The following is a 14341-nucleotide window of genomic DNA, read 5'->3' as shown; positions in this document are numbered from 1 at the left end:
AGTGTCAGCTTCCTAATGCAGCATCCTGTCAGTGCTATAGGATCCAGCAGTATCAGCTTCCTAATGCGGCATCCTGTCAGTGCTATTGGATCCAGCAGTATCAGCTTCCTAATGCAGTACCGTGGCAGTGCTTTAGGATCCAGCAGTGTCAGCTTCCTAATGCAGCATCCTGTCAGTGCTATAGGATTCAGCAGTGCCAGCTTCCTAATGCAGTATCCTGTCAGTGCTATAGGATCCAGCAGTATCAGCTTCCTAATGCAGCATCCTGTCAGTGCTATTGGATCCAGCAGTATCAGCTTCCTAATGCAGTATCCTGTCAGTGCTATAGGATCCAGCAGTATCAGCTTCCTAATGCAGCATCCTGTCAGTGCTATAGGATCCAGCAGTATCAGCTTCATGATGCAGTACCCTGTCAGTGCTATAGGATTCAGCAGTGTCAGCTTCCTAATACAGTACCCTGGCAGTGCTATAGGATCCAGCAGTTTCAGCTTCCTAATGCAGTACCCTATCAGTGCTATAGGATCTAGCAGCGTCAGCTTCCTAATGCAGTACCCTGTCAGTGCTTTGGGATCCAGAAGTGTCAGCTTCCTAATGCAGTACCCTATCAGTGCTATAGGATCTAGCAGCGTCAGCTTCCTAATGCAGTACCCTATCAGTGCTATAGGATCTAGCAGCGTCAGCTTCCTAATGCAGTACCCTGGCAGTGCTATAGGATCCAGCAGTTTCAGCTTCCTAATGCAGTACCCTATCAGTGCTATAGGATCCAGAAGTGTCAGCTTCCTAATGCAGTACCCTGGCAGTGCTATAGGATCCAGCAGTTTCAGCTTCCTAATGCAGTACCCTATCAGTGCTATAGGATCCAGAAGTGTCAGCTTCCTAATGCAGTACCCTGGCAGTGCTATAGGATCCAGCAGTTTCAGCTTCCTAATGCAGTACCCTATCAGTGCTATAGGATCTAGCAGCGTCAGCTTCCTAATGCAGTACCCTGTCAGTGCTTTGGGATCCAGAAGTGTCAACTTCCTAATGCAGTACACTGTCAGTGCTATGGGATCCAGCAGCGTCAGCTTCCTAATGCAGTACCCTGTCAGTGCTATGGGATCCAGCAGTGTCAGCTTCCTAATGCAGTACCGTGGCAGTGCTTTAGGATCCAGCAGTGTCAGCTTCCTAATGCAGCATCCTGTCAGTGCTATAGGATCCAGCAGTATCAGCTTCCTAATGCGGCATCCTGTCAGTGCTATTGGATCCAGCAGTATCAGCTTCCTAATGCAGTACCGTGGCAGTGCTTTAGGATCCAGCAGTGTCAGCTTCCTAATGCAGCATCCTGTCAGTGCTATAGGATTCAGCAGTGCCAGCTTCCTAATGCAGTATCCTGTCAGTGCTATAGGATCCAGCAGTATCAGCTTCCTAATGCAGCATCCTGTCAGTGCTATTGGATCCAGCAGTATCAGCTTCCTAATGCAGTATCCTGTCAGTGCTATAGGATCCAGCAGTATCAGCTTCCTAATGCAGCATCCTGTCAGTGCTATAGGATCCAGCAGTATCAGCTTCATGATGCAGTACCCTGTCAGTGCTATAGGATTCAGCAGTGTCAGCTTCCTAATACAGTACCCTGGCAGTGCTATAGGATCCAGCAGTTTCAGCTTCCTAATGCAGTACCCTATCAGTGCTATAGGATCTAGCAGCGTCAGCTTCCTAATGCAGTACCCTGTCAGTGCTTTGGGATCCAGAAGTGTCAGCTTCCTAATGCAGTACACTGTCAGTGCTATAGGATCTAGCAGCGTCAGCTTCCTAATGCAGTACCCTATCAGTGCTATAGGATCTAGCAGCGTCAGCTTCCTAATGCAGTACCCTGGCAGTGCTATAGGATCCAGCAGTTTCAGCTTCCTAATGCAGTACCCTATCAGTGCTATAGGATCCAGAAGTGTCAGCTTCCTAATGCAGTACCCTGGCAGTGCTATAGGATCCAGCAGTTTCAGCTTCCTAATGCAGTACCCTATCAGTGCTATAGGATCCAGAAGTGTCAGCTTCCTAATGCAGTACCCTGGCAGTGCTATAGGATCCAGCAGTTTCAGCTTCCTAATGCAGTACCCTATCAGTGCTATAGGATCTAGCAGCGTCAGCTTCCTAATGCAGTACCCTGTCAGTGCTTTGGGATCCAGAAGCGTCAACTTCCTAATGCAGTACACTGTCAGTGCTATGGGATCCAGCAGCGTCAGCTTCCTAATGCAGTACCCTGTCAGTGCTATGGGATCCAGCAGTGTCAGCTTCCTAATGCAGTACCCTGGCAGTGCTATAGGATCCAGCAGTGTCAGCTTCCTAATGCAGTACCCTGGCAGTGCTATAGGATCCAACATTGTCAGATTTCTAATGCAGTTTCCTGTCAATATTTTAGGAAACAGAAGTGTGAGCTTCCTAATGCAGTATCCTGTCATATAGGATCCAGCAGTGTGAGAATCCTAGTGTAGTATCCTGTCTGTACTATAGGATGTAGCCACATGAGTTTCATAATGCAGTATTATGTCAGTGCTATGGGACCCTAGCAGAGTGAGATTCCTAATGTAGTACACTGTCAGTGATATATGAACCATAAGTGCGATCTTCCTAGTGCAGTATCCTGGCAGTGCTAAGGGATCCAGCAGCATCAGCTTCCTAGTGCAGTATCCTGTTAGTGAAATAGAACCCCAGCAGTATGAATGTCTGTTAGCAGTGCCCTGACCTATACAGTGTGAGTGTCAAGTCAGTGTAATAGGACTGTGGCATAGTGTTAAATTAAATCAATGCTTTCTGACATAGTGTCAACTCACTCTAGTAGAGTACAATCAGTGCTCCCATAGCCCCGTGGTATGCGCGCTACTGAACTCCAGCAGCGCGAGCTTCCTGCGGCAGTGCTTAATGTTCTGGGGCTCTTGTAGTGTCAGCTTGCGCCAGCAGTGCCTTGTCAGCCTGCAAGTTTTGTCAGTATTCTGTAGTCAAAACTACAGGATCCGATATCCCTCCAGGAGAACTCAGTGCGAGCTTTCTCCATTCATCTTAAGGTTTTTTCTAAAGTTTACTTACTGTAGTGGTCCTTTAAGTATAAACTTCCCTTAGCAGTGTGCTCCATGTGATATTTTTTCCACCCTGCGAGCCTCCCCTGGGGCGCTTTAACTGTGCTGTAGGACCCAAGTAGTGTGAGCCTTCTCCCAGTAGCAAGAGTGTATCCTAAAGTGCTCTGTCAGTGCTAAAGGACTCTGGTAATGACAATCTGCTCCAGCAGTGACTGTCAGTGTGGCAGGACCCCAGTGGTGCAAGCCTCTTCCCAGCTATGTAATTTCCTTCAGCAGTGCCATCAGTAAACATTCCTCCAGCATTGCCTTTTTAATGCTACAGGACTCTGCCAGTGTGAATATCCTCTAGCTGTGCCCTTTTAGGGCTGAAGAACCCTAGAAGTGTGAACTTTCCATCAGCATTGCCCTCACTGTAAGCCTTATCCAGCAGCGCCCACAAAAGGAAGATCATATCTCCTCAAACATATAGATCTATACACTAAAAAACAGCAAGTGACCATGCACATCAGAGGTCTGGTTAAAAATGTACTCTAGCAGCACCTGATCCCGCATCTCACCTGGAATGGAGGGGCCTCACCAGCTCCTGGAAGGACTGGCTGCCATGGGGAGGGCAGACTGGCATTAAGGGAAAACCTGTAGAGCGTCATGGGACCATCACCTTGGCATCTAGTGGTGAAGAAGGTACCCTGTGGATCTAAGACAGAAGAGAGAATCAGACCTCCATTCAACGGTTACACATCACTCTCTCCTACACCTGACCCTGCACTTCACACAATAAACTTCCCCCAAAACAAGTACCTCTAGTATATTCCAAACATCCCCTGGACACTAAAGCTAACTGAGGCTTTATCCAGCTTGAACCATAAGTTGGTAGGGTGAGAACTTGTATGTATTGGACATGAAACATTTATTGTGGCCATGACATTATTTTGGCTGTCACGTGTAGGGTGTTCACCTATTCCTTTTCTACATGTGTATGAGAAACAAAACCCATGTGAGATCAAGGAGGTGGGGATTGACGAAACTCAATGAGGGGTAGAACCCAGAGGTGCCCTGTCCAGAGCACAGAGGGTAACAGAATTGAATTAAAGTCGGGCATCTGTGCAGCAACTAGGAAGACTGGCTACACAGGGGTAGCTACCTCACAGACATATGGTGTATGTATGATATACTTGTTTCTTATTGAACCCCAGTTCCTTTAGCAGGGCTGTGGAAGAGAGATGATTCAGCCACAAGCTCCAAATTAGGTTAGCTCATGGTGATGGTTATCCTCGCAAATAATCATTTCAGTGGACCCTAACTGAGTCATAAAGAATGTGCATGGAGGGAGTGTAGGAGCAAGAAAGGTTGAGTAAACTCTAAGCATGTACCTGACAGCTTGTAGATTTCATATCGCAATCAAGCAAGGCGATTCATCAGTGGACTCTCAGACTCTGACAGTAACTGGGCATTGTGACAATGCAAGGGCACTGAGGGCCAGCCTGAGCAGAGGCCATTTTGAACTAAGATGCTACTGGGTCCCATCATCACACAGAGTGATGTTAGAACAAATCAACCATTAAACCCCAATTTGATTCTGGTGCAAAAAAGATAAAATACTCTGTTTAAACCTCCTTTGTAGTATGTTTTGCTGCGTTTAAATTACCTATCCTGCAATGGAAGTACATTCAGTGAGCTGACTAAAGCTTGTCAAGAAACAAGTAAAAGAGAAGTTCGACGGACGTGGTTCACTTAAGCTTTAATAGGGACACTCGGAAATAGCCAAAAGGAATTGGTCAGTGAATCACTAGGTGGCTCTAGGATGTGAATATTTGACCATAAACACCCCTCCACCCATTATTGGAGAACCTAAAAGTATATAATCACTGAAAGTGGGCACAACAAAATTCATCCCTCCATCTAAACTGTGGCCCTAATCATATCTTTAGTAGACTTATACTCACTTGAAGTACTCCAAAGCATAGAACTGTTGAACCTCTTCTACCCACGATGCACCTCACCATATCCCCCACCATCACTGTAATGTGCAGACCCCACCAGTAGCACTCACCTGCCGGTCCCACCTTGGCCATAGCAGTATGGCGGCCCCAGGATAGGTTGAAACCTCTCTTTCTCTTCTCTGATGATGTCCGAATGTTGTTTTGCAAAGTTCGTGACTTCTCCTGAAACAAACCTGTCCCACAGGGTCAGTCGGGAAGAGGGAGTGCACCACAGACTGTGAGGCCTTGTTAGTGGACATGCAAGGGATTTAGGGAAAGTTACATTTTTCAGTGTCTGAGAGAGATTCAAGAGGTAATAGTCACCAGTAGTAGGTAATGATCGAAGCATTTGGTATTGAGTAAAACAGTGGGCAGGGGAATGTATCAGGACAATAAGAATAAGTTACTGCATGAAAAAGAGTAATAGTAAATGAGATTAGGTCTGGCTAAATGATGTGAAGGGAAGATGGCTTAGCTGCAATAGATATCGTTTAAAGGGGCTGATGTAGTTTGAGGTTTGGCAAACTCAGATTGCCATCTGTGTTCCCATCTGAACATAGAACATGGAATGCCCTGATCATTCACATAAGCAGTTAGATAGCACCGTTTTGAGCAGGTAACTCAAGGACCCCTCAGAATTCACCTGAACAGGTGCAATAGGAAACCTCATGAGTACTTCTATTAAAACCAAGGAAGACCAAGGGCCTGGTTTAGATCTCGACGGACGGTTTGCTCCGTCACAATGTTGACAGTTATCTTGTCTGGCGAAATATAAATTCCATAGGATATTATGGGATTTATATTTTGGTGGACGGGATATCCGTCACCACTGTGAAGGAGTAACCCATCTGCTGAGATCTAAATCAGGCCTTAGATTCATTTAGCACTTACCTTAACCAGTAAGACATGAGATCCAATCAGCACTCTCTCAAGCATACGACTGATATAGTCATCACACCCAAACATATGTGAAATGCACTTAATAGTCACCTGGACAGATAACACAAGAGATAAACTGAGCACTCATCTGAACAGGCAACACTGAATTTCCTCAGGGCTTCTATGAGTAGTTAAGAATACATCCGTTCACTACTCACCTGAACAGTTAATGCTTGATTCTCCCACCACTTGCTTGAAAAAGTAACTTTAGATCCAACCACATGACCAGATAACACGCACAATGTACACAGCACTTATTTGAACAGGAAGCATGCAAGGTGAATTCTGCACTATCCTAAGCAGGTGACATCAGATCCACTGAGTACTAATCTAAACAAGTTAACAATACATTCAATCAACACCCACCTTAGCATGTCTCACTAGATACACTAAGCACTCAGCTGTACTGATAATATGAGATCCACTTTAGACTCATCTGTTCAGGTGATAGTAGATGCACTCAGAATCCTCATTAAAGGGTAACCTACAAAATCCACTTAGCACTGAACTGAAAAAGTAACGTAAGCACCCACGGGCATTAATGCACCGCTGCGCCCTCACAACGCCATGGCTCACCGCCGCCCACCCACCAGATTACAAGTTATTTGTAGTCTGGTGGGTGGGAAGCATGGCGTTCCCAGGGCGGTGCCTCTTTCAAAGGCTGCAGTGCCTTTCAAAAAGGCACCACAATGGGAACGCCTCACAGAGTTCCTGCACGGCATGGACTTTAAAGTTTATGGCGTGCAGGAACTGTTGTGCATGCACATGGGGGCACATGTTATACCCCCTGTGTTCATCCACTAGTGGAGAAGGCACATTGGGCCCTGTAGGGCCCCCTTTGTTTCCTCTCCGCCAGGATGAACATTGGGTAGAAACCTCCATGTCACCGCCGGATGAGAGGAAACTTGTAATTTGCTTAGCATTCACCTCAGGAGGTAGCACTGGCTCCCTTTAACACTCACCTGAGTAGGAAACAAAGTGAGTCTGCTCTGCTGGCAACATGGATTATGCACTTAGCACTTGCCCCATAAGGCAACAGTGGAGATATCTTCAGTATATAACTTAACAAGTACAGCTACACCCAGCAGAGAAACCTCCTTAGCACTCACCTGAGCAGGTAACATGAGTGATTCACTCAGCACTCAACTGAGAAGGTAACAAGGGTGATCCCAAAAGCACTCACCTGAAAACATAACATGACAGATTCACTCAGTATTACCCTGAGCAAGAAACAAGGGATATCCCAAAAGCACTCACGGGAGATCCGGAAAGCACTCCTGGGAGAGCCCAAACGCACTCACTTGAGCAGGTAACATGGGAGACTCACTCAGTGCTCACCTGAATAATGAATGTTAGGTCCACATCACTCATGTGAGCTAGTATCACTGGATTCACTCACTACAACCCTAAACATGTAAGTCTAGAACCTTTTAGCATTATATGTGAATAAATGTCATAGGGGATCCCCTGATCACCCTCCCAGTAACTAATCTAAGGAGGAAACATAAGCAATCTTCCTCAGTATTCACCTCATCAGGTAACAGAGATGTCAAGCACTTACTCGTACGTGTAACAGAAGCAAAACCCTAAACATATTTACGAACAAGTAAAAGAGTTCATTAACTGAAACCCTCACCTCCAATGGTAATATTCAATATAACATGCTTAAAGTGTGCATGCATATATCACACGGGTACGTGTCAGCACTCACCTGAGCAGGTAACACAGGAGATGCCTTCAGCACTCAGGTTATACTTGAGGTCTAGAAGCACTTGTATATTTGTATCAGATCTGAAGAGAACAGGCGCTCGGCTGGCTGGACGGAGATTGCTCGCAAATAATATCGAGAGGGCCAAGACGAGAAAGAACAACCCTAAAATGAAAGGGCCATCAGTGAATGAGTGGCTGGAGAGTGATGGGAAATTAATGGCAGATGTCAGTTTAGGGCAAGGCGAGACTAAGGAGGGAGCCGAGAGAGCACAAAGTCAGGGGAAGGAGTGTGTTAGAAAAGGACCAGGGGGCATATTTACAAGCCCCTATCGCCACAGAAAAGTCACTTTTAAAGACATTCTTGTGGTGATAGGGGCTTCGCCTTATTTACAAGGCGGCGTTAAGCCACTTAACATGGCTCAACACTGCTTTGTGAATGCTTTATTTCTCCTCGTTTTTGCTTGTGCTGCATTGTGCAGCACACATAGAACAGCAAAATGCCATGAATGATTCCTTATGTGCAGGAAGGTGTCCCTTCCTGCACATAAACAATCATAAAACAATGATGATTTGCAACTTCTATGTGTGTGGCACAATGCAGCACACTTAGGAGTTACAGATAGTCATTTGTGATTGTTTATGTGCAGGAACGGACACCTTCCTGCACATAAACAATCATTCCCCCCTAACACAGGCCCTGCTTGCACTATGGTGCAAGGGTGCCTGGGTTGGCTCTTGGCAGCTTAATTTAGTGCCAGCGCTAGAGAAAATGCTGGGATGTGCCGTATCTTTGTAAATACAGCGCATCCCTGCGTTTTCAGAATAGAGAAGTGTGGCATTTGCAATGTTTGCTTAACGCCACGCTTCTCCATTCTTTTGTAAATATGCCCCCAGGTGTCAGGGTATCAAGGACACACAGAGACATGCAATAAATTCTTTAGCTACTGCAAAAGGCAGTGTTTTAGGCAGTTGTGTTCATCTAAAGTTCCATGTTAAATTGTCAGGTATTCATTTGGGAAAAATATAATTACATTTTCATAGGCAGTCAATATCCATTTCATCCTACCCTACAGAACCTGGTCACACAGATCCCCCTCATATGCCAATAATTAGAATTAGAATATTACATAACAATATGGGAAGTTCACCGTTCCCAAAGGCACAACCTGCCCACTCCAGATGGCAAATGCAATTTAGCACAGCATAATTTACATCTTACACTCCGCTAGCCCTGGTTTGTGTCTCCCGAGAACAACGTACTGATGGTATACTATAAAACCCAATATGTCTTAATCAATAACTATCTTGTATTTGTGAAAGGATAGGTCCCTTTCCCTTCTCATTTCAAAATGTGGTGGCTTAATTTCTTGATGTGCACATCCGTCACAACAATTCTCTATTTGTGATAATTTCCTACTATTTGAATGTTTGTCAACTTGACTCTACATTTTTAGCAGCTTCAATTAAGCACTTGTCTTATACAACTTACAAAATAGATGGATTTATGGTGCAAACTATTTGTCAGTACTTACCTACAGCAACCCACCGGCCCTTCACCGTTGACCACAAGACCCAGTGATGCAGTAGATCTTGAAGCTGTGAGACCATTACTCGATCCACCTGGCTTATCTTCTCCAGCTGCTGCGGAAGAGTCTCTGGGAACACTGAGATCAAGGGCACATCCCCTACCTCCAGGGCTGCTGGATAAAAATGTGCTGTCAGGAGCTAATACTGTACAAAAGAAACAGGCTTGAGGCACATCACTTAGCAAGATGCATTTGTATGGAAGTCAAGACACCCCTTAATGGGATCTACCCGTATGCTCTAAGGCTATTTTTCAGGTGTCCACAACTTCCAAGTGCATCCTGCCAAAATGTAAACATGAAATAATTAAGCAATATTTATGCAATGTAAAATGGCTCAAGTACATGAAACCCCACTGTGCTGATTGGCTAAGATACACTAAATACCTAACTGTAGCTTAGCTCAATTGAAAAAAGCGATTTGGTGTTATTTGGTTTAATTGGAAAAAGCCTACAATATTAAGTCTAGCATTTAAGCTTAGCTTCAATGCACAAACCTCCATAGTGTAGCCTGGTGCATGTGCACAAAACTCCCCTTGTAGCATTTTCTAAGTGCAGAACCCCCTTGGGGTAGTCCAGCCGGCTTCACAAACCCTCACAATGAAGCATGGCAGGGATAGATAAATCTCACAATGCAGTCCTGTTCAAATGTATAGAACTCTGACACAAGTGCACGAAGCCCCACACTTGCTTCATTGTGGGATTTAAGAGCAAAATACTCAAACCTGCTACCTGGCTCAGATGCACAAAATCTGACTAAGGAGCGTTGTTTTAGGAGAAAAAGCTCCCTCGTCCAATCAGAGTTCTATATAATTTCTTAACTTTTGATTAAAGGTCTTGATATCTCTAACTTTTTAACCCATTCAAACTGACACTTTCTTGAAATGCTGATTTCTCGAAAACTACAGAACAGATTTACAACAAATGAAGAAAAGCCATTTTCTTCCGTAAAGTTCCACTTTCGTGAGACATGGATTGATTGTGTGTGATATTAGGACCTGACAGAAACAGTTGAAGTCACAGGAATTGGAGAGAAGGAGTGACAGCGGGACAAAAATACAAATTAAAGCGGCGCACTCCAATAGACTGTGAACTTTTCAAAGTTAAAAGGTTGTTCGGTTCCAGGCTGAAGAAAAGGCATTATTTTCTGAGCTCCAAGCACTGAGGCTGAAAAATGTTGAGCATAAATGGCTTCTATTATTGGTGTGCGCTGTCATTGCAAGCTGAAGAAAGGTCAGGTGGAGCCATAGCTCATTATCTCTGCCTATTGAAGTTCCAACTCTGAGAGAGGAATGCGAGCTGGTCAATGTTACATCGCTTAAAGATCCACAATAGAAACATATTTAATACTTGAATGGAACATACTAAATGGTGTGTAAAAGCCTGCACAGGGAAAGCGGACTGCATGACAGCTAAGTAAATGCAGGAAGGTTGAAAAGACATTTTCAGGTTTTCACACTAGTGTTGTAAGAGTATATTTAAAATCAATTTAGCACTGAAGAATTTACAAGTGCTCTTACTAAATCAGTGGCAAGACTATTTATCTAGTGTATGTAAAAAAAACGCCCCCCTGTGAATATTGGGTGCTCCTAGAACAAGGAAATAACTCATGAGAAAGCAAAAGGTGTATAATTTTATCTCTTCGATACACTGATTCAATCCTATCAGCTTCTAGTGTCAATTCAGACTTGCAGATTTAAGCTAATTGTTGCCTAGGAATGTTGCTTTCTCATAAGACTTTTTATCTACATGAAAGACAAATGATCTACAAGCCCAAAATAAGCCTGCATCAAGGAAATACACAGTTAACCACATTAGGTGAACCTAAGTCTCTAACTGAACTACAAAGTCTTTCATATGAATGTCAAAATTCATTTAATTAGGTATTTTAGAAGTATAGAATAGAGTAAGTATATCTTTATTGCACATGGCTCCACATAGGTTTATGAAATGTTTTACTTTGGTTAAACTACACACAGGGGTTGACAATTGCATTATTTGTGTCTAATAGTATTTACACTTAATTTCATACAGCAACACTGAATACACTCTGGACAATATCGCTCCTGTTAAGATGAATATTTGTGGACTGCTTACACTATTCTGCATTACAGTTAAGATGGGGGCACTACACTACACTACAGTTTTGAAATTATATATCATCCTCTTGTTTTATGTGCACCTAGGGATATCTGTATCGACACATGCCCTCAGCTTACATCTTCGCCAGTGGGGAGGGATCGGGTCAACTTTCGCACATGTAACACATGGCTAAGATAGTTAAACCCATTCTTCTGTTGATATATTCACAGCTCCAATATTTATGTTAAAAGGGAGTGATTCTAGATGAAATAGGAGTTGTGAAGAGGGTGTCTTAGCTTTCTTATGTCCCAGATTTGTAATCCTACTGTGATTTGCTTAACAATACTGAATGTACTTCATACTCAGTGACTACTAAGAGAACCACTACCCTATTACACAGAGGAAAGAAAAATTAAATGTATTCATGCAAAATGTAGAAAGTAATAAGTACAATAAAACCATGGAGGTTATGTTTCCTTGGGAAACATAATAATGAATGTGCTCTGTGCCACAGGACACATATCCGGAATCCAAATCCATTTTAGATCCGGGTGCACACCACATCATGAGCTCAGAATGCACTTAAGGCTGCAGAAAGGGTACTTTTGGGCCCTGTGTTCTTCCTATTGCAGATGCTGGTGTTGCAGCATGTCTAGGTGTGAAAACTGGAATGCTGGAAGGCAGACTCTCTTTGTGGCCTTCTCCTCAGACTGTCATTTTTGTGTCTGGTACATGTAAAGTTCATACCTGTCTCATCATCCGCTGAGAGGAGAGGGATGTCATCATCCAGGTAGTGGATTCCAGCATGGATGGGTAGAGAGCCCTGCTCCCCCGCCATTCGGGGTTCCCTGGCATTTAAACATTTCTGCTGGCAGCTGATGAAAGAAGAGATCCAAGCTCAACATTATGCACAATTGCTGGTATCTCTTACAACAGACACTCAGTTCAGAACCATTTTATATTAAGCGACTTGTGGAATTTTTAAACTTTAGCTAACTGCGGATAAACCTCTCTCTTTACATTGTCTCACACACACAAAGAATTAGATTGAAAAATGTGAGTATGTAGGGAAGTCAAGCTCCTTTTCCTCTTCTGCATCTCTCAGTGATTCTATTCCACCTTTGGGAACTGCAAGCAGCACAGTCAAGGGGCAGTGAGCCTAGGGGAGGCCACAAATTGGCCAACTGGTAGATGCTTATGCCAATAGCCACATCAAGGGTGCTCAGGTCCCTTGGCATAGTAAGGGTGTGGCATAGTAAGGGTGCTACTTAGTCACTAGTGTAGAAGCCATACTACATGTTGTAGACGCAAGCGAACAAAGAACAAAAATCTACAACTGTATGTAGCAGCAGCTCCACTCTGATTTATTAGTAGTTTTTCTCCTTGATGCCCCATGCCTAACCGTAACTATGTGACCTTGTCCTCGAGGTAGTAACCTCCTTTGAAGGCTATATAAAGACATCCTGGTGGGTAGCAGTCCATCAGTAGCTTTTGAGGAAACCATTGGCTATATTTAGTGGTGGCACTTACTGCCCCCACGTAAATCCATACAGTCAAATATATAAAATGGTCTTGTCAATTTACCTGAAGTGTGTGGGAAAATGTCTCTAGTAGAACAAGAAAACTCCTTCGTAGAGGAAAACACCAGTCAGTAGCTCACCCGTAGTGCTTTGAGTAAGACCATCTCCCAAATTACGCCTGAATGTAGAATTTATGAATAGAAATGATTTTCCTCTGGAGCTAATAGGCTGGAATATACAAAGTTTCCAGTCAAGCTATGTCCCTCCACTTTGCCATTTAAGACACCCAAGAAAATGCTTTCAACCCTGGCTGGCCAGAGACTTTTAAACTTGCTAAATGTTCTTTTGTGATTAGGAGCTATGCCCTTCCCCTCAGGTCTCTAGCCTGGTATATACACGAATCCTTGTGAAAACCTGAGACCTGGAGATCATAACATAGTGTAGACCTGGCATGATGCCCACTTTTATTCCAGCTGAGAACAAGATCTATGATGAATCCTGACCCCTGGACCCAGGCACGCTTCTGTCTGCCTGATACATGGCTGCTGAAATGAGAGCCTCTCGGCCCAGGAGAAACCAGAGTCAGCTGAGGACTAGCCTGACCAGCAGCCCCATCCGAGCATCAAAAGGGACCGACCAGCTAGACCTAGAAGCAGTGGGCAGGTGAACCAGCAGGAGTGTGATCCAATCTTGAGGGTGCCTCTCACCAACGCAAATGTAAATAACGTTTCAGTTAGAAGTGCTGACAGATGGAACTCCAGCTCTACCAAAAAGACCCATTTGGAAGTCCTTGCTTTGGACGCTTCCCCATTAAGGATGCCCCCTGAACTACTGCCATTCCCCAGCTGACATACTACCCTTGGAGGCCACTGAGCAGGGGCCAGTGATCTTACTATTGTAAGAGGTCGCTCTGGTGCACTACAACCAACTTTTGATCTCTGTTGGACGATAACTTGAACTGTGACCTTGGAAGGACCTCAATTGTTAGGGAAAAAAGCAACCATTAAAGGTATCAGGAACCTTACACACATCTCTGAATGATGAAATGTCTGATCCCAATCCCACGCCTCACCTTCCCTGGCATGCGCCTTCCAGTGGTTCAATGTAGATGCTCCAGATTCCCAAGGCAGCTGGCATGATGAACAGCACCGCTACCCAGCAGCAGGAGACGATGAGTGACATGAAGAGGCCAAAGTCATGGACTGCTGGAATCTGCACAGAGGAACCCAAACTATAGTCAGGTAGCAAGGTGGTGCGCCCTCTGCACTGCCAGGGGTGCATTAACTATTTCTAGAGCTCAATCATATACAATGGTAAGGGACCAGCTATGGGCTTTCTCACCCTGGCATTCAAGACAATTCAAAATCTGAACACTACCATCAACATTCAGCTCGCTGCAAGCACCTGCTAGTCACCATTCAATCACCAAGCAGGGCCATCCTTCAACCTCTTAAATCCTCCTGGACCCAACTTGGGTACTG

At 44.4% G+C, this 14341-nt stretch overlaps 1 protein-coding gene across 2 annotated transcripts in view; it reads right to left on the bottom strand.

The window, feature by feature from the left end:
- The window catches only part of DISP3 (dispatched RND transporter family member 3), a 148273-nt gene that overhangs the window by 58517 nt on the left and 75415 nt on the right, over positions 1-14341 (bottom strand). Inside the window, exons 7-12 of one of the 2 annotated variants that reach the window (XM_085609878.1) lie at positions 13933-14072; positions 12088-12215; positions 9208-9375; positions 7677-7838; positions 5098-5220; positions 3605-3741 (exon numbers count right to left, since the gene is read on the bottom strand). In XM_085609878.1, coding sequence (XP_085466004.1) covers positions 3605-3741; positions 5098-5220; positions 7677-7838; positions 9208-9375; positions 12088-12215; positions 13933-14072 — 858 coding nt within the window. The remainder of the gene's footprint in view (positions 1-3604; positions 3742-5097; positions 5221-7676; positions 7839-9207; positions 9376-12087; positions 12216-13932; positions 14073-14341) is intronic. The other variant, XM_085609879.1, reaches the window with a different exon arrangement.

This window comes from Triturus cristatus, chromosome 1_2, assembly GCF_964204655.1.
Source record: "Triturus cristatus chromosome 1_2, aTriCri1.1, whole genome shotgun sequence".
Lineage (NCBI taxonomy): Eukaryota > Metazoa > Chordata > Amphibia > Caudata > Salamandridae > Triturus > Triturus cristatus.
Note: the sequence above shows the minus strand (reverse complement) of the source record. Positions and strands in the feature narration are given on the sequence as shown.